The 21,124-nt window shown below is 33.4% G+C and overlaps 1 protein-coding gene across 1 annotated transcript in view; it reads right to left on the reverse strand.

The window, feature by feature from the left end:
- The window catches only part of LOC143241781 (uncharacterized), an 88,543-nt gene that overhangs the window by 27,316 nt on the left and 40,103 nt on the right, over nt 1-21,124 (reverse strand). The window contains exons 8-14 of the mRNA XM_076485013.1: nt 12,395-12,535; nt 11,526-11,613; nt 7,977-8,128; nt 5,793-5,900; nt 4,314-4,403; nt 2,493-2,625; nt 1,966-2,081 (exon numbers count right to left, since the gene is read on the reverse strand). Of these exons, the coding sequence (XP_076341128.1) occupies nt 1,966-2,081; nt 2,493-2,625; nt 4,314-4,403; nt 5,793-5,900; nt 7,977-8,128; nt 11,526-11,613; nt 12,395-12,535 (828 nt within the window). The remainder of the gene's footprint in view (nt 1-1,965; nt 2,082-2,492; nt 2,626-4,313; nt 4,404-5,792; nt 5,901-7,976; nt 8,129-11,525; nt 11,614-12,394; nt 12,536-21,124) is intronic.

Raw genomic sequence — 21,124 nt, forward strand, 5'->3', positions numbered from 1 at the left:
CAAAAATAAGATGTGATGACAATCAGAGACCCCTACAATTGAGGCCTAATGTTTAACAACTAACTGAGGGAAAGACAACCAGCCTGCAGCAAATGCTGCCATCAGAGCTTTAAGACAATTAATAGGAATGAATTACATTTTTATAACGCGCCGACGTCTCGAACTTTGCATTTTGACACACAAAAGAACGTAGGCCAGACGGACGTAATGACCACTCCCCATTCGTATATACGTTCTTACTAATCGTACGCCTATCTTCAAGGTGATTTAGTCGTAGCTTTACATAAATATAATTTGAATAACCGTATTTAAATTGGCATAGCACGGGGTTCGAATCTGTTTTGCCTGCTCTGGAGTCCAACGCTCTAACACAGGGTCGGTCTACGGACTATGACAGAATATACGAAACGTGGGTGATGACAAATAAAAATAAGTCATCGTAACATTGGGTCACTAATACTGTCCTGTTACTATTGTTATTAAATGTTCTACCTTTATTATTATTATAACCTGGTCACACGTGAAAGGGTGGAGCTTGAAACGTAGACCTTCTGTACTGGTAGTCTAACCACTTAGCCACCCCCACCCCGCTTACGTAACTAAATAACGTTCCAAGTGTAGTAAACAAAAGTTACATATCGATTTACAAAGAATGAAATTCTTCTCTTAACACAGGTATATTTCAAATTTAAACAGCAGGTAAAACAACTGAATACACTTTCTTAAATATTAGCGTGTTATCATTAAGAAATAATAAACACATAACACTTGGACAGATAGATATGAGTACAGGAATTGAGATATAGAAATAATAAACACATAACACTTGGACAGATTGATATGAGTACAGGAATTGAGACATAGAAATAATAAACACATAACACTTGGACAGATAGATATGAGTACAGGAATTGAGATATAGAAATAATAAACACATAACACTTGGACAGATAGATATGAGTACAGGAATTGAGATATAGAAATAATAAACACATAACACTTGGACAGATAGATATGAGTACAGGAATTGAGATATAGAAATAATAAACACATAACACTTGGACAGATAGATATGAGTACATGAATTGAGATATAGAAATAATAAACACATAACACTTGGACAGATAGATATGAGTACAGGAATTGAGATATAGAAATAATAAACACATAACACTTGGACAGATAGATATGAGTACAGGAATTGAGATATAGAAATAATAAACACGTAACACTTGGACAGATAGATATGAGTACAGGAATTGAGATATAGAAATAATAAACACATAACACTTGGACAGATAGATATGAGTACAGGAATTGAGATATAGAAATAATAAACACGTAACACTTGGACAGATAGATATGAGTACAGGAATTGAGATATAGAAATAATATACACGTAACACTTGGACAGATAGATATGAGTACAGGAATTGAGACATAGAAATAATAAACACATAACACTTGGACAGATAGATATGAGTACAGGAATTGAGATAAAGAAATAATAAACACGTAACACTTGGACAGATAGATATGAGTACAGGAATTGAGATATAGAAATAATAAACACATAACACTTGGACAGATAGATATGAGTACAGGAATTGAGATATAGAAATAATAAACACATAACACTTAGACAGATAGATATGAGTACAGGAATTGAGATATAGAAATAATAAACACATAACACTTGGACAGATAGATATGAGTACAGGAATTGAGACATAGAAATAATAACACATAACACTTAGACAGATAGATATGAGTACAGGAATTGAGATATAGAAATAATAAACACGTAACACTTGGACAGATAGATATGAGTTCAGGAATTGAGATATAGAAATAATAAACACATAACACTTGGACAGATAGATATGAGTACAGGAATTGAGATAAGTCTTTTTTTCTTGTCTACAAGTATTGATACACACGTTATGATCAACACGACATAGTTACCCTTAAAAATGGAAGTCTAATCGGTGACACCCTCATATCCGCCGCTAGAAGGATGACCAGGTAAGTTCGAAACAGTTGGTCATTCATCTCCGCAATGGCTACTTTATTTCTGTCCACTGTTAGGAGCAGAGTCGAAAAAATTATATCTTTTAGGAATTTGGTTAAAAAAAACAACTGATTCCGAACTGTTAAAACTTAAGGTATTTAATTAACTTTCTGCCAATGTAAAAAATAATCGTTTGTTGTTAATGACGTAATAAGTAAAATACTTTAAAAACATTCTCCATGTCAGTTTCATCATTCAAATTTAAGACAATTTTCAATACCAAGTTTATTTTACAATTAATTTATTATAGAACAGACTTGTTTTACATTCAAGTGTTGTAGAAAAATGTCTAACTTATTTTGTCGACATATTGTTAAGTGAAAAAAATATATTTAAGGTAAAACATTGTAGGATTTATTGAAAAATGGGGTGTTATATTGACACCAAACACTGCTTGAAAACTGATACAAGATGTACTTACACTCAAAGATCACTTGGAAGTACTCCATGTCGTCCTCAAACTCACAGTCCTCAATATTAAACTTCTCAAAGAGTTTTAAGTCAACGCCACTGTCTCGGAAAGCAAACATATTGTACTGTTCTTTAAACGTCGGCTGGAACAAAAATAAAACACAAACATTTTGTATTGGAAATGGAGTGAGTGGTGATAAGAAATGATGGATAACATACGTGTACCAGCTTCTGAGAAGCAGAAGGCTTAAAAATCGGTCTTAAGTATTTATACGACCTAATTTTTTCTCGAGGAAACATCTGAATAAAACAAGGTGTAGGTAACATTAAGAATAAAATATTATAGTTGCTGAGATAAAGGTAATTAGAACAAAACCCAAATAAAATCGTCTTTTAGATATTTGCGAAAAAAAAATCATTTCTAGCGTAATTATTTTTAAACGTTACTGAGAACATGACGAATAACGATAGAAGTTTCTCGAAGTATTGTTAAATATACAAGGTGCGGGTTAGAATTGAATAATGGCTGCCATATTAGGATAAATCGACTACCAATGTTTGATTTTTTTTTTTCTGCTTTTTCGGTGGTAATCGTAGATGTTTACCATTACGAAATGTATATCAGGGTAACTAGACAACAAATATATTACCTGTTGCTTACGCCCTCTGTGATATTAGAATAACAACACACAATTTGATATTTTGTAAATATATTATTTAATTCTTTACGTATTTATACCAAAGCTTGATTTCATTTGTTCTAATTTTGCGCAAAGCTATACGGGGTATATCTGCGCTAGCCCTTCATAACTTAGCAGTGAAAGAATAGACGAAAAGCAGCTAGTCATCGCCACTCACCGCCAACCCTTCGGCTACTCTTTTACCAAGGAACAGTAGGATTCATGATCAATTTATAATGTCCCCACGACTGAAAGTACGAGCATGTTTGGCAGGACGGGGATCGAACGTGCGACCCTCAGGTTGCGAGGTAAACGACCTAACCACTTGGCAATGCCGAGCCTTATGGCGAAGCTACTAATACCATCTGCCGCTGTCTATAATTTGAGCTGCTGACTGGAGGGTAGGTAGCCAATCAGCAGTGCCCTATCACTTACAATACAAATCAAGGAACTGACTGTCGTTTTTAGAACGCACTCCAAAGCATAAAGTGAGTCTGTCTGTTTTAGCGCAAATATGAAATAAGTCTCGCCACCAAGAGAAATGATGTCCCTGATTTTGACGTTGAAAGTCCGTAAATTTATTGTTAACCTGCTTGAGGTGTATAAAGTTTGGGAATATTTTATGTATTCGAACCCGCATAATCAGCCCAATAATAAAAGCTTTTCAAAGGGCTAGCCCATATCGTTTTCACCAAAGTATTATTCGTCTATTTTAAATTAACAAGAAATGACAACCAGTAAAGAAGGCCTAACGTATCAAACATTTGAAGTCCCTCTATTAGTCATTTCCAGTAAACTAGGCCTAACGTATCAAACATTTGAAGTCCCTCTGTTTTATTAACTCAATACTTTGAGAAACATTTGAGAATAACTAGTTAAACTTAGTCAAAATATATATTTCAAAATAACACGATTTCTTAGCCTGTTGATAGGAAGTTTAAATTATTTTTCATATTGTTTTGTTACTTTATATTTGAAGTAAGGAAAATACACTCGTTTGTATTATTCACCAAACGTAACTGTACTATGAAACAAAACGTAACTGTTCTATGAAACAACTCATAACATGCAACAGAGTATAAACAGAGAACATTGACTTAGTTTGCTCATACAAACATCCATAAAGAACCTGGAATTAAAAGAATCTTTACCTCAGCATTGTCTTTTTCGTAGCCTGTTATCTGGTAACGAACTGGTTTTTGGTATTGGGGAATACCGTTTACCACTGACTGCCACCATTGCTGAAAGAAAATGAAAAATATAAATAATTGCAAGGACAATTTTTAAAATTAAAGATTTGGTATCTTTTACACTAAGATACAATTACAACAGGTTGTGTAGGGAAACCTGATGACATTGTGTAAAGATGTAGAATATTAACCTGATGACATTGAGTAAAGATGTAGAATATTAACCTGATGACATGGTGTAAAGATATAGAATATAAACCTGATTACATTGTGTAAAGATATAGAACATTAACCTGATGACATTGTGTAAAGATGTAGAATATTAACCTGATGACATTGAGTAAGGATGTAGAATATTAACCTGATGACATTGTGTAAAGATGTAGAATATTAACCAGATGACATTGAGTAAGGATGTAGAATATTAACCTGATGACATTGTGTAAAGATGTAGAATATTAACCTGATTACATTGTGTAAAGATATAGAATATTGACTTGATGACATTGTGTAAAGATATAGAATATTAATCTGATTACATTGTGTAAAGATATAGAATATTAACCTGATGACATGGTGTAATGATATAGAATATTAACCTGATGACATGGTGTAAAGATATAGAATATTAACCTGATGACATGGTGTAAAGATATAGAATATTAACCTGATCACATTGTGTAAAGATATAGAATATTAACCTAATGACATGGTGTAAAGATATAGAATATTAACTTGATGACATTGTGTAAAGATATAGAATATTAAGGCTACTCTTTGCTACCCAGATTATATTGACCCTGAGATATTCTCGAGAAAATTATTCTATAGATCTTTGGAATTTTGTGTTCCTGATTTATCAGTGACTAAGGAAAAGCAAACAGTAAACACCAGCTCTGGGTTAATCTTTTAACAACGAATAGTAGAACTGAAGGTTATGATACAACATTCCCACGAGTGAGAGGGCGAGCATGTAGGGTTCGTGACCCGTTTATAAACTGGGATATAAGTGACTTACTGACCAGGCCATGCCAGTTCAGTATAAAATATTTTGATATTTAAATATAAATCTATCTAAAATGTCTGATCTGAAATATCCCACAAAATTGTAGCTAAGCCTAATTATTACTATTATTAGAGATAACAACAGACAACAACAAACTGTTAATGGTTATCGTATTATACATGTCTAAATCAGTCCCTTACTGACGTGTAAAATATCAGAAACCTAGAATCTGTGATAGTACTTCTAAAGAAACATTTAAATAACTTTACAGCCAAGGATATTATATTTTCATTATTTTTTGTTATACGCAATCAACGTAATATTACTTAGTTAAGCCTACTATTGTTAAGTTATTTTAATACCTCGAGCTTAAAGTAAAGAGAGCTTCTTCTAACAGGCAGTAAGATAGATTAATTTTCTCGGAATTTACTTACCGTCATGAAGTAATAAGTGAGGACATATTTCACATAAGTTTTATCTCCTATGGTTACATTCCTTGCAACACTTTCCCATACGTCACATCTTATTCCCCGTATAAAGTCCTAAAGCAAAGATACGAAACCAGGTAATTACCGAACACATCTAGTTGATGAACAACACAATGTACCAGTAAAAACCAGTTACACAACACATATAGTTGATAAACAACACAATGTACCAGTAAAAACCAGTTACACAGCACATATAGTTGATGAACAACACAATGTACCAGTTATAACTAGTTACACAACACATCTAGTTGATGAACAACACAATGTACCAGTTATAACTAGTTACACAACACACCTAGTTGATGAACAACACAATGCACCAGTTATAACTAGTTACACAACACACCTAGTTGATGAACAACACAATGTACCAGTTATAACTAGTTACACAACACATCTAGTTAATGAACAACACAATGTACCAGTTATAACCAGTTACACAACACATCTAGTTGATGAACAACACAATGTACCAGTTATAACTAGTTACACAACACATCTAGTTGATGAACAACACAATGTACCAGTTATAACTAGTTACACAACACACCCAGTTCATGAACAACACAATGTACCAGTTATAACTAGTTACACAACACATCTAGTTGATGAACAACACAATGTACCAGTTATAACTAGTTACACAACACATCTAGTTGATGAACAACACAATGTACCAGTAAAAACCAGTTACACAACACATATAGTTGATAAACAACACAATGTACCAGTAAAAACCAGTTACACAGCACATATAGTTGATGAACAACACAATGTACCAGTTATAACTAGTTACACAACACATCTAGTTGATGAACAACACAATGTACCAGTTATAACTAGTTACACAACACACCTAGTTGATGAACAACACAATGCACCAGTTATAACTAGTTACACAACACACCTAGTTGATGAACAACACAATGTACCAGTTATAACTAGTTACACAACACATCTAGTTAATGAACAACACAATGTACCAGTTATAACCAGTTACACAACACATCTAGTTGATGAACAACACAATGTACCAGTTATAACTAGTTACACAACACATCTAGTTGATGAACAACACAATGTACCAGTTATAACTAGTTACACAACACACCCAGTTCATGAACAACACAATGTACCAGTTATAACTAGTTACACAACACATCTAGTTGATGAACAACACAATGTACCAGTTATAACTAGTTACACAACACACCTAGTTGATGAACAACACAATGTACCAGTTATAACTAGTTACACAACACACCTAGTTGATGAACAACACAATGTACCAGTTATAACTAGTTACACAACACACCTAGTTGATGAACAACACAATGTACCAGTTATAACTAGTTACACAGCACACCTAGTTGATGAACAACACAATGCACCAGTTATAGCTAGTTACACAACACATCAAGTTAATGAACAACACAATGCACCAGTTATAACTAGTTACACAATACACCTAGTTGATGAACATCACAATGTACCAGTTATAACTAGTTACATAACACATCTAGTTAATGAACAACACAATGTACAAGTTATAACTAGTTACACAACACACCTAGTTGATGAACAACACAATGTACCAGTTATAACTAGTTACACAACACACCTAGTTGATGAACAACACAATGTACCAGTTATAACTAGTTACACAACACACCTAGTTGATGAACAACACAATGTACCAGTTATAACTAGTTACACAACACACCTAGTTGATGAACAACACAATGTACCAGTTATAACTAGTTACACAATACACCTAGTTGATGAACAACACAATGTACCAGTTATAACTAGTTACAAAACACATCTAATTGATGAACAACACAATGTACCAGTTATAACTAGTTACACAATACACCTAGTTGATGAACAACACAATGTACCAGTTATAAGTAGTTACACAACACATCTAATTGATGAACAACACAATGTACCAGTTATAACTAGTTACATAATACACCTAGCTGATGAACAACACAATGTACCAGTTATAACTAGTTACACAACACATCTAGTTAATGAACAACACAATGTACCAGTTATAACCAGTTACACAACACATCTAGTTAATGAACAACACAATGTACCAGTTATAAGTTTTCAACTTACGTATCCAATGTGATAGTAATTTCTGTCCAGAGACAAGAACTCGGTGCTATTTTTCAAACTTCCCAAGAAACCTAACCCATACTTCTCTGCTGGCGAGTTCGTGATAGGCCCACGAGTACAACTTTTCTCCTTGTTAATGTTGTATGAAATACCTGTCAAGAATGTGGTGATATTAAGAACAAAAGTTTTTAATTTTCCCATCTGTGTAAAATTTGTACTACAGTATTGGCTTACGAGTCAGAAAATATCTTTAGGTTTATACTCTGAGAAGAAATAACTGTGAAAAACAATGTTTGACTGTATAACGTATCATCTTTTGCTTCACGAGTTGTTTGTCATTTATCAGTTCATTGTAAAGTGAAACAGCTTCCTTCACGAGTTGTTTGTCATTTATCAGTTCATTATAAAGTGAAACAGCTTCCTTCACGAGTTGTTCGTTATTTACTAATTCATTATAAAGTGAAACAGCTTCCTTCACGAGTTGTTTGTCATTTATCAATTCATTGTAAAGTGAAACAGCTTCCTTCACGAGTTGTTTGTCATTTATCAGTTCATTATAAAGTGAAACAGCTTCCTTCACGAGTTGTTTGTCATTTACCAGTTCATTATAAAGTGAAACAGCTTCCTTCACGAGTTGTTCGTTATTTACTAATTCATTATAAAGTGAAACAGCTTCCTTCACGAGTTGTTTGTTATTTACTAATTCATTATAAAGTGAAACAGCTTCCTTCACGAGTTGTTTGTCATTTACTGGTTCATTGTAAAGTGAAACAGCTTCCTTCACGAGTTGTTTGTTATTTACTAATTCATTATAAAGTGAAACAGCTTCCTTCAAGAGTTGTTTTTTAATAAAATTCTTACGAAAAAAACATACTTTAGATGTAGATGTTATTTGATTATGAACAAAACATACTTTAGATGTAGATGTTATTTGATTATGAACAAAACATACTTTAGATGTAGATGTTATTTGATTATGAACAAAACATACTTTAGATGTAGATGTTATATGATTATAAACAAAACATACTTTAAATGTAGATGTTATTTGATTATAAACAAAACATACTTTAGATGTAGATGTTATTTGATTATAAACAAAACATACTTTAGATGTAGATGTTATTTGATTATAAACAAAACATAATTTAGATGTAGATGTTATTTGATTATGAACAAAACATACTTTAGATGTAAATGTTATTTCATTATGAACAAAACATACTTTAGATGTAGATGTTAATTGATTATGAACAAAACATACTTTAGATGTAGATGTTAATTGATTATGAACAAAACATACTTTAGATGTAGATGTCATTTGATTATGAACAAAACATACTTTAGATGTAGATGTTATTTGATTATAAACAAAACATACTTTAGATGTAGATGTTATTTGATTATAAACAAAACATACTTTAGATGTAGATGTTATTTGATTATAAACAAAACATACTTTAGATGTAAATGTTATTTGATTATAAACAAAACATACTTTAGATGTAGATGTTATTTGATTATAAACAAAACATACTTTAGATGTAGATGTTATTTGATTATAAACAAAACATACTTTAGATGTAGATGTTATTTGATTATAAACAAAACATACTTTAGATGTGGATGTTATTTGATTATGAACCAAACATACTTTAGATGTAGATGTCATTTGATTATGAACAAAACATACTTTAGATGTAGATGTCATTTGATTATGAACAAAACATACTTTAGATGTAGATGTTATTTGATTATGAACAAAACATACTTTAGATGTAGATGTTATTTGATTATGAACAAAACATACTTTAGATGTAGATGTTATTTGATTATAAACAAAACATACTTTAGATGTAGATGTTATTTGATTATAAACAAAGCATACTTTATATGTAGATGTTATTTGATTATGAACAAAGCATACTTTATATGTAGATGTTATTTGATTATGAACAAAACATACTTTAGATGTAGATGTTATTTGATTATGAACAAAACATACTTTAGATGTAGATGTTATTTGATTATGAACAAAACATACTTTAGATGTAGATGTCATTTGATTATGAACAAAACATACTTTAGATGTAGATGTCATTTGATTATGAACAAAACATACTTTAGATGTAGATGTTATTTGATTATGAACAAAACAAACTTTAGATGTAGATGTTATTTGATTACAAACAAAACATACTTTAGATGTAGATGTTATTTGATTATAAACAAAACATACTTTAGATGTAAATGTTATTTGATTACAAACAAAACATACTTTAGATGTAGATGTTATTTGATTATAAACAAAACATACTTTAGATGTAGATGTTATTTGATTATAAACAAAACATACTTTAGATGTAGATGTTATTTGATTATGAACCACACATACTTTAGATGTAGATGTCATTTGATTATGAACAAAACATACTCTAGATGTAGATGTTATTTGATTATGAACAAAACATACTTTAGATGTAGATGTTATTTGATTATGAACAAAACAAACTTTAGATGTAGATGTTATTTGATTACAAACAAAACATACTTTAGATGTAGATGTTATTTGATTATAAACAAAACATACTTTAGATGTAAATGTTATTTGATTGTGGACAAAACATACTTTAGATGTAGATGTTATTTGATTATAAACAAAACATACTTTAGATGTAGATGTTATTTGATTATGAACTAAACATACTTTAGATGTAGATGTTATTTGATTATGAACAAAACATACTTTAGATGTAGATGTCATTTGATTATAAACAAAACATACTTTAGATGTAAATGTTATTTGATTATAAACAAAACATACTTTAGATGTAGATGTTATTTGATTATAAACAAAACATACTTTAGATGTAGATGTTATTTGATTATAAACAAAGCATACTTTATATGTAGATGTTATTTGATTATGAACAAAGCATACTTTATATGTAGATGTTATTTGATTATGAACAAAACATACTTTATATGTAGATGTTATTTGATTATGAACAAAACATACTTTAGATGTATATGTTATTTGATTATGAACAAAACATACTTTAGATGTAGATGTCATTTGATTATGAACAAAACATACTTTAGATGTAGATGTCATTTGATTATGAACAAAACATACTTTAGATGTAGATGTTATTTGATTATGAACAAAACAAACTTTAGATGTAGATGTTATTTGATTACAAACAAAACATACTTTAGATGTAGATGTTATTTGATTATAAACAAAACATACTTTAGATGTAAATGTTATTTGATTACAAACAAAACATACTTTAGATGTAGATGTTATTTGATTATAAACAAAACATACTTTAGATGTAGATGTTATTTGATTACGTACAAAAACATACTTTAGATGTGGATGTTATTTGATTATGTAGAAAACATACTTTAGATGTAAATGTTATTTGTTAACAGTAAATGCTCATGAAATACATATGTTAAAAATGAAATAATGTTAAAGATTTTTTTCGAGCACAAGAGTTTTAACAGGTCTAATATGGAATGATAAGTGACGAGGGTTCTCACCTGTGTTGAAATCTTGTATTTCTACCTCCAGTCCATCATCCCCCCAAGTGTCAAAACGTACCAACTTTAATAGACTGTCGAAATATACCTAGATGGAAAGGAATGTCTTATGAATGGAATACCAAGTACATTTCAAATATTATATTTTTACAACATGAACGACATGCTATCTGTTACCAACACATGGGTTAAACGGACAGACCAGGAAAACAAGCAGTAAATAAAACCTGTCCCTGAATGTCTGACTCCAACCAAATAGCAGTAGTGTCTGTCATGTTTATAACACTCCTAAGGTTAAAAATCCAGAACGTGCTCAACGCCATATCGTGTATTCGAACTTTGAACCTTTGATATGTAGTTTTCATTTATCGTTATAACGTGGGGAGTAGAGGCAATAAAAACAAACAATAGCAATCTCATATGATTAGGTGTATATACATTAACTTTACCAACTTGTCAACTATTGTTAGTTCTGTACAAAATGTATTTGTAAAATGGATACAATGGACTTCTAACAATAGTTTTGGACCAGAAGACGAAGACGTGTTTTAATAATAACCAAACCTGTTGCTTATTCTGTTACTTTCTGGTTATTAAACCCCTAACGACGTTTTCAACACACACCATTTTTAGAAGACAATGACCGACTTGTTCAGATTCAAACCTCAAAGTTTACACAAATTAAATGTGTAACATTACAGAGACTTTTCCTTTTATCCCTCTATGAGGAAAGAATCAAACAAAAACAGTCCATGTATGTCGACAGTACCATACAAAAATGTACGATAGTCGAGCCTCTCAAGTGTGGGTGATGTTGACGCACTGGCCATCTTCATAGAGTGTATAATGATGTAAACAACCTTCCTTACCCTGTAAAGATGGATGAAGGACTTCAAGCTGTCTTCGTGTTCTTTCAAATTATATTCCTCTCCCATATAAAATACCTTGGAACCAAACTTTGGTAGCTTTTTTACGTTTCTACGCCCCGGGCACCCAATACCGACTGGAGGCTGAAAAGAAAAAAAAATATATTTAAATTTGAATATTGCGCCAGGATATATAATATCCAGATATCAGTTTATCTGAAACATCACACTAAGATAACCAGTATCTAGACGTACGTTTAGGTGGTTTCCACATATTGTAAACAGCACTGGAATTTTTCTAGACAAATAACACTTTATAAAAGTCTCTTTTGTTCTTTCTCGATACATTTAAAACAATGGCCTGGCATGGCCAAGCGCGTAAGGCGTGCGACTCGTAATCCGCGGGTTCGCGCCCGCGTCGCGCTAAACTAGCTCGCCCTCCCAGCCGTGGGGGCGTATAATGTTACGGTGAATCCCACTATTCGTTGGTAAAAGAGTAGCCCAAGAGTTGGCGGTGGGTCGTGATGACTAGCTGCCTTCCCTCTAGTCTTACACTGCTAAATTAGGGACGGCTAGCACAGATAGCCCTCGAGTAGCTTTGTGCGAGATTCCAAAAAAATTAAAACAAACAAACAATAATTAAGATGACGTAAACGCACGTGATAGTTTAACAATTTACCTTCTGTGATCATACAAAGTTACACGTATTTTCAGTAGATGTGTTGTACAGAATTTTTGCTTTAAATTCCAAACTTCAAGGCAATTCATCAAGAAATGCGCGACACAAAATCTCCAATTTTGACAGGAATTGTTTTTCCTGATTTTTTCTTCGCACGGAAAGTGAGGATATTTTACTTCGTAGAAAAACTACATCTAATATTTATTAATATTTTTTAAATCTCAATTTTATTAGTCTACAGGCAGGAATTTCATTTGCTGTAAATAAAAGTCACGTGTGCAAAAACCACTCACATTTCACCAAGAGTTTACGCATGCCTATGCGCAACGCACGTGAGCTATCGATGTGACATCTTTATTACAGCTTTAGCACACAGTAAAAGTTGACCATTTCTATTTTTTGTCATTCGGATTAAAGACGGCTGATTCAGAGTAGTAAAACTATATATAGTGTGAAGACGTGAGTACTGGTTAGGCCAAACAAACCATATGAGCAGCTTGAACCTCACGTTTTCATACGGATAAAGGGTTGTTATTGAATTTTATATTGTCATCTTTTCAACACAAATTTACCAACTTTTACAAACTGTTACTCATTATTTAGTATCATTTGATATTAATGTATGTAATGACACTTGATAGAGCTGTACTGAGTATATGCAGTTGAAAACAAGAAACTGTTAAAATGATTTCCATGGGGTTTGCCATAAAGAACGTTATTAACAATGTTTTAGAAAGGACAACCTTCCATCATACAACGTGGTTGGTTCTGTAAAGTATACGATTGTTCCGAATAATAGGGTTAGCATCGTAAAGCTAATATTGGTTACTGTCGGATGTCACTTTCTCTGGTTTGTTGGTGAACTGACAAGAAGTCATGATATCTAAATCAAAAACAGGTGTGAAAACAAGGCTCGATTCAAAATGATTTATTGTGTAACTTAAAAAGATACAGTAAATATTCGTTAATTAGTTAGTATTGCTAACTGTGACAAGTATGTGGGTTAAACAAACTGTCTGGTCCAGCTAGCTAATTATTAACTACTGTAAAACCCATATCAAGTCATACGTGGAGTTACCAGTTTGGGCCCCAATTTTGATTACATTACTTAAGTCACGTCGAATCGCTTTTTAGGTGCATTTATTTTTTCACATCTAAAGATGCTTTTGATAAGAGTCGATATTTGCGTCCTATCGTGTACAACCTTGCTTTATATCTTGTATACATTTTGTAGTGTCCCTAGTTCTACCATTATACGCCCACTAGTGGCACAGCGGTATTTTTACAACTTTAGAAACCCGTTTAACGGTTGAACATCGCACTGCTTACATAACTTCACCCATGTACCCTTGAACGTGATGACTTATACCTAACTGAATAACACTGAAACAGAACAAATAACTACGACCACCCATTTCAAATAACACGATTAACCTTCTAAAAAAACTCACTTTCTCGAAAAGTTTGTAAAATGATAATAAAAACAGATCTATAATAGTGATAGCACAAAAGAAACGTCGGTAGGAAAAGCACAAGTGAGGCACAGCTTTGTATGCAGTGAAACAAGAAACAAGCCAGTCTTTCTACTTAAAAAGGTGAGGCATAGCTTTGTCTGTAATGAAACATGGAATTAGAAACAAGCCAGTCTTTCTACTTAAAAAGGTGAGGCATAGCTTTGTCTGTAGTGAAACATGAAACAAGAAACAAGCCAGTCTTTCTACTTAAAAAGGTGAGGCATAGCTTTGTCTGTAATGAAACATGGAATTAGAAACAAGCCAGTCTTTCTACTTAAAAAGGTGAGGCATAGCTTTGTCTGTAGTGAAACATGAAACACGAAACAAGCCAGTCTTTCTACTTCAAAAGGTGAGGCATAGCTTTGTCTGTAGTGAAGCATGAAATAAGAAACAAGCCAGTCTTTCTACTTAAAAAGGTGAGGCATAGCTTTGTGTGTAGTGAAACATGAAACAAGCCAGTCTTTCTACTTAAAAGGTGAGGCATAGCTTTGTATGTAGTGAAACATGAAACAAGAAAAAAGCCAGTCTTTCTACTTAAAAAGGTGAGGTACAGCTTTGTATGTAGTGAAACATGAAATAAGAAACAAGCCAGTCTTTCTACTTAAAAAGGTGAGGCATAGCTTTGTCTGTAGTGAAACATGAAACAAGAAACAAGCCAGTCTTTCTACTTAAAAAGGTGAGGCATAGCTTTGTGTGTAGGGAAACATGAAACACGAAACAAGCCAGTCTTTCTACTTAAAAAGGTGAGGCATAGATTTATCTGTAGTGAAACATGGAATTAGAAACAAGCCAGTCTTTCTACTTAAAAAGGTAGGCATAGCTTTGTCTGGAGTGAAACATGAAACAAGAAACAAGCCAGTCTTTCTACTTAAAAAGGTGAGGCACAGCTTTGTCTGTAGTGAAACATGAAATAAGAAACAAGCCAGTCTTTCTACTTAAAAAAGGTGAAGCATAGCTTTGTGTGTAGTGAAACATGAAACAAGAAACAAGCCAGTCTTTCTACTTAAAAAGTTGAGGCACAGCTTTGTCTGTAGTGAAACATGAAACAAGAAACAAGCCAGTCTTTCTACTTAAAAAGGTGAGGCATAGCTTTGTATGTAGTGAAACATGAAACAAGAAACAAGCCAGTCTTTTTACTTAAAAAGGTGAGGCATAGCTTTGTCTGTAGTGAAACATGGAATTAGAAACAAACCAGTCTTTCTACTTAAAAAAGGTGGGGCATAGCTTTGTCTGTAGTGAAACATGAAACAAGAAACAAACCAGTCTTTCTACTTAAAAAGTTGAGGCATAGCTTTGTCTGTAGTGAAACATGAAACAAGAAACAAGCCAGTCTTTCTACTTAAAAAAATGAGGCATAGCTTTGTCTGTAGTGAAACATGAAATAAGAAACAAGCCAGTCTTTCTACTTAAAAAGGTGAGGCATAGCTTTGTCTGTAGTGAAACATGAAACAAGAAACAAGCCAGTCTTTCTACTTAAAAAGGTGAGGCATAGCTTTCTCTGTAGTGAAACATGAAATAAGAAACAAGCCAGTCTTTCTACTTAAAAAGGTGAGGCTTAGCTTTGTCTGTAGTGAAACATGAAACAAGCCAGTCTTTCTACATAAAAAGGTGAGACATAGCTTTGTGTGTAGTGAAACATGAAACAAACCAGTCTTTCTACTTAAAAAGGTGAGGCATAGCTTTGTGTGTAGTGAAACATGAAACAAGAAACAAGCCAGTCTTTCTACTTAAAAAGGTGAGGCATAGCTTTGTGTGTAGTGAAACATGAAACAAGAAACAAGCCAGTCTTTCTACTTAAAAAGGTGAGGCATAGCTTTGTCTGTAGTGAAACATGAAATAAGAAACAAGCCAGTCTTTCTACTTAAAAAGGTGAGGCTTAGCTTTGTGTGTAGTGAAACATGAAACAAGCCAGTCTTTCTACTTAAAAAGGTGAGGCATAGCTTTGTGTGTAGTGAAACATGAAACAAGCCAGTCTTTCTACTTAGAAAGGTGAGACATAGCTTTGTGTGTAGTGAAACATGAAATAAGAAACAAGCTAGTCTTTCTACTTAAAAAGGTGAGGCATAGCTTTGTCTGTAGTGAAACATGAAACAAGAAACAAGCCAGTCTTTCTACTTAAAAAGGTGGGGAATAGCTTTGTGTGTAGTGAAACATGAAACAAGAAACAAGCCAGTCTTTCTACTTAAAAAGGTGAGGCATAGCTTTGTGTGTAGTGAAACATGAAATAAGAAACAAGCCAGTCTTTATACTTAAAATAGGGAGGCATAGCTTTGTGTGTAGTGAAACATGAAACAAGAAACAAGCCAGTCTTTCTACTTAAAAAGGTGAGGCATAGCTTTGTGTGTAGTGAAACATGAAACAAGAAACAAACCAGTCTTTCTACTTAAAAAAGTGAGGCATAGCTTTGTGTGTAGTGAAACATGAAACAAGAAACAAACCAGTCTTTCTACTTAAAAAGGTGAGGCATAGCTTTGTGTGTAGTGAAACATGAAATAAGAAACAAACCAGTCTTTCTACTTAAAGAGGTGAGGCATAGCTTTGTCTGTAGTGAAACATGAAACAAGAAACAAGCCAATCTTTCTACTTAAAAAGGTGAGGCATAGCTTTGTGTTTCGTGAAACATGAAACAAGAAACAAGCCAGTCTTTCTACTTAAAAAGGTGAGGCATAGCTTTGTGTGTAGTAAAACATGAAATAAGAAACAAGCCAGTCTTTCTACTAAAAAGGTGAGGCTTAGTTTTGTCTGTAGTGAAACATGAAACAAGAAACAAGCCAGTCTTTCTACTTAAAAAGGTGAGGCGCAGCTTTGTCTGTAGTGAAACATGAAACAAGAAACAAGCCAGTCTTTCTACTTAAAAAGGTGAGGCATAGCTTTGTCTGTAGTGAAACATGAAACAAAAAACAAGCCAGTCTTTCTACTTAAAAAGGTGAGGCATAGCTTTGTCTGTAGTGAAACATGAAATAAGAAACAAGCCAGTCTTTCTACTTAAAAAGGTGAGGCATAGCTTTGTGTGTAGTGAAACATGAAACAAGCCAGTCTTTCTACTTAAAAAGGTGAGGCATAGCTATGTGTGTAGTGAAACATGAAACAAGCCAGTCTTTCTACTTAAAAAGGTGAGGCATAGCTTTGTGTGTAGTGAAACATGAAACAAGAAACAAGCCAGTCTTTCTACTTAAAAAGGTGAGGCATAGCTTTGTGTGTAGTGAAACATGAAACATGAAACAAGCCAATCTTTCTACTTAAAAAGGTGAGGCATAGCTTTGTCTGTAGTGAAACATGAAACAAGAAACAAGCCAGTCTTTCTACTTAAAAAGGTGAGGCATAGCTTTGTATGTAGTGAAACATGAAACAAGAAACAAGCCAGTCTTTTTACTTAAAAGGTGAGGCATAGCTTTGTCTGTAGTGAAACATGGAATTAGAAACAAGCCAGTCTATCTACTTAAAAAGGTGAGGCATAGCTTTGTCTGTAGTGAAACATGAAACAAGAAACAAGCCAGTCTTTCTACTTAAAAGGTGAGGCATAGCTTTGTCTGTAGTGAAACATGAAACAAGAAACAAACCAGTCTTTCTACTTAAAAGGTGAGGCATAGCTTTGTCTGTAGTGAAACATGAAATAAGAAACAAGCCAGTCTTTCTACTTAAAAAGGTGAGGCATAGCTTTGTCTGTAGTGAAACATGAAACAAGAAACAAGCCAGTCTTTCTACTTAAAAAGGTGAGGCATAGCTTTGTCTGTAGTGAAACATGAAATAAGAAACAAACCAGTCTTTTTTACTTAAAAGGTGGAGGCATAGCTTTGTCTGTAGTGAAACATGAAACAAGCCAGTCTTTCTACTTAAAAAGGTGAGACATAGCTTTGTGTGTAGTGAAACATGAAACAAACCAGTCTTTCTACTTAAAAAGGTGAGGCATAGCTTTGTCTGTAGTGAAACATGAAATAAGAAACAAGCCAGTCTTTCTACTTAAAAAGGTGAGGCTTAGCTTTGTGTGTAGTGAAACATGAAACAAGCCAGTCTTTCTACTTAAAAAGGTGAGGCATAGCTTTGTGTGTAGTGAAACATGAAACAAGCCAGTCTTTCTACTTAGAAAGGTGAGACATAGCTTTGTGTGTAGTGAAACATGAAATAAGAAACAAGCTAGTCTTTCTACTTAAAAAGGTGAGGCATAGCTTTGTCTGTAGTGAAACATGAAATAAGAAACAAGCCAGTCTTTCTACTTAAAAAGGTGAAGCATAGCTTTGTGTGTAGTGAAACATGGAACAAGAAACAAGCCAGTCTTTCTACTTAAAAAGTTGAGGCACAGCTTTGTCTGTAGTGAAACATGAAACAAACAAACCAGTCTTTCTACTTAAAAAAGGTGAGGCATAGCTTTGTATGTAGTGAAACATGAAACAAGAAACAAACCAGTCTTTCTACTTAAAAGGTGAGGCATAGCTTTGTCTGTAGTGAAACATGGAATTAGAAACAAACCAGTCTTTCTACTTAAAAAGGTGAGGCATAGCTTTGTCTGTAGTGAAACATGAAACAAGAAACAAGCCAGTCTTTCTACTTAAAAAGGTGAGGCATAGCTTTGTCTGTAGTGAAACATGAAACAAGAAACAAGCCAGTCTTTCTACTTAAAAAAATGAGGCATAGCTTTGTCTGTAGTGAAACATGAAATAAGAAACAAGCCAGTCTTTCTACTTAAAAAGGTGAGGCATAGCTTTGTCTGTAGTGAAACATGAAACAAGAAACAAGCCAGTCTTTCTACTTAAAAAGGTGAGGCATAGCTTTGTCTGTAGTGAAACATGAAACAAGAAACAAACCAGTCTTTCTACTTAAAAGATTGAGGCATAGCTTTGTCTGTAGTGAAACATGAAATAAGAAACAAGCCAGTCTTTCTACTTAAAAAGGTGAGGCTTAGCTTTGTGTGTAGTGAAACATGAAACAAGCCAGTCTTTCTACTTAAAAAGGTGAGGCATAGCTTTGTGTGTAGTGAAACATGAAACAAGCCAGTCTTTCTACTTAGAAAGGTGAGACATAGCTTTGTGTGTAGTGAAACATGAAATAAGAAACAAGCTAGTCTTTCTACTTAAAAAGGTGAGGCATAGCTTTGTCTGTAGTGAAACATGAAACAAGAAACAAGCCAGTCTTTCTACTTAAAAAGGTGGGGAATAGCTTTGTGTGTAGTGAAACATGAAACAAGAAACAAGCCAGTCTTTCTACTTAAAAAGGTGAGGCATAGCTTTGTGTGTAGTGAAACATGAAATAAGAAACAAGCCAGTCTTTCTACTTAAAAAAGGAGGCATAGCTTTGTGTGTAGTGAAACATGAAACAAGAAACAAGCCAGTCTTTCTACTTAAAAAGGTGAGGCATAGCTTTGTGTGTAGTGAAACATGAAACAAGAAACAAACCAGTCTTTCTACTTAAAAAAGTGAGGCATAGCTTTGTGTGTAGTGAAACATGAAACAAGAAACAAACCAGTCTTTCTACTTAAAAGGTGAGGCATAGCTTTGTGTGTAGTGAAACATGAAATAAAGAAACAAACCAGTCTTTCTACTTAAAGAGGTGAGGCATAGCTTTGTCTGTAGTGAAACATGAAACAAGAAACAAACCAATCTTTCTACTTAAAAAGGTGAGGCATAGCTTTGTGTTTCGTGAAACATGAAACAAGAAACAAGCCAGTCTTTCTACTTAAAAAGGTGAGGCATAGCTTTGTGTGTAGTGAAACATGAAATAAGAAACAAGCCAGTCTTTCTACTAAAAAGGTGAGGCTTAGTTTTGTCTGTAGTGAGTGAAACATGAAACAAGAAACAAGCCAGTCTTTCTACTTAAAAAGGTGAGGCGCAGCTTTGTCTGTAGTGAAACATGAAACAAGAAACAAGCCAGTCTTTCTACTTAAAAAGGTGAGGCATAGCTTTGTCTGTAGTGAAACATGAAACAAAAAACAAGCCAGTCTTTCTACTTAAAAAGGTGAGGCATAGCTTTGTCTGTAGTGAAGCATGAAATAAGAAACAAGCCAGTCTTTCTACTTAAAAAAGGTGAGGCATAGCTTTGTGTGTAGTGAAACATGAAACAACCCAGTCTTTTACTTAAAAAGGTGAGGCATAGCTTTGTGTGTAGTGAAACATGAAACAAACCAGTCTTTCTACTTAAAAGGTGAGGCATAGCTTTGTGTGTAGTGAAACATGAAACAAGAAACAAACCAGTCTTTCTACTTAAAAGGTGAGGCATAGCTTTGTGTGTAGTGAAACATGAAACAAGAAACAAACCAATCTTTCTACTTAAAAGGTGAGGCATAGCTTTGTCTGTAGTGAAACATGAAACAAGAAACAAACCAGTCTTTCTACTTAAAAGGTGAGGCATAGCTTTGTATGTAGTGAAACATGAAACAAGAAACAAACCAGTCTTTTTACTTAAAAGGTGAGGCATAGCTTTGTCTGTAGTGAAACATGGAACAAGAAACAAACCAGTCTTTCTACTTAAAAGGTGAGGCATAGCTTTGTCTGTAGTGAAACATGAAACAAGAAACAAACCAGTCTTTCTACTTAAAAGGTGAGGCAT

This window comes from Tachypleus tridentatus, unplaced genomic scaffold (assembly GCF_004210375.1).
Source record: "Tachypleus tridentatus isolate NWPU-2018 unplaced genomic scaffold, ASM421037v1 Hic_cluster_1, whole genome shotgun sequence".
Lineage (NCBI taxonomy): Eukaryota > Metazoa > Arthropoda > Merostomata > Xiphosura > Limulidae > Tachypleus > Tachypleus tridentatus.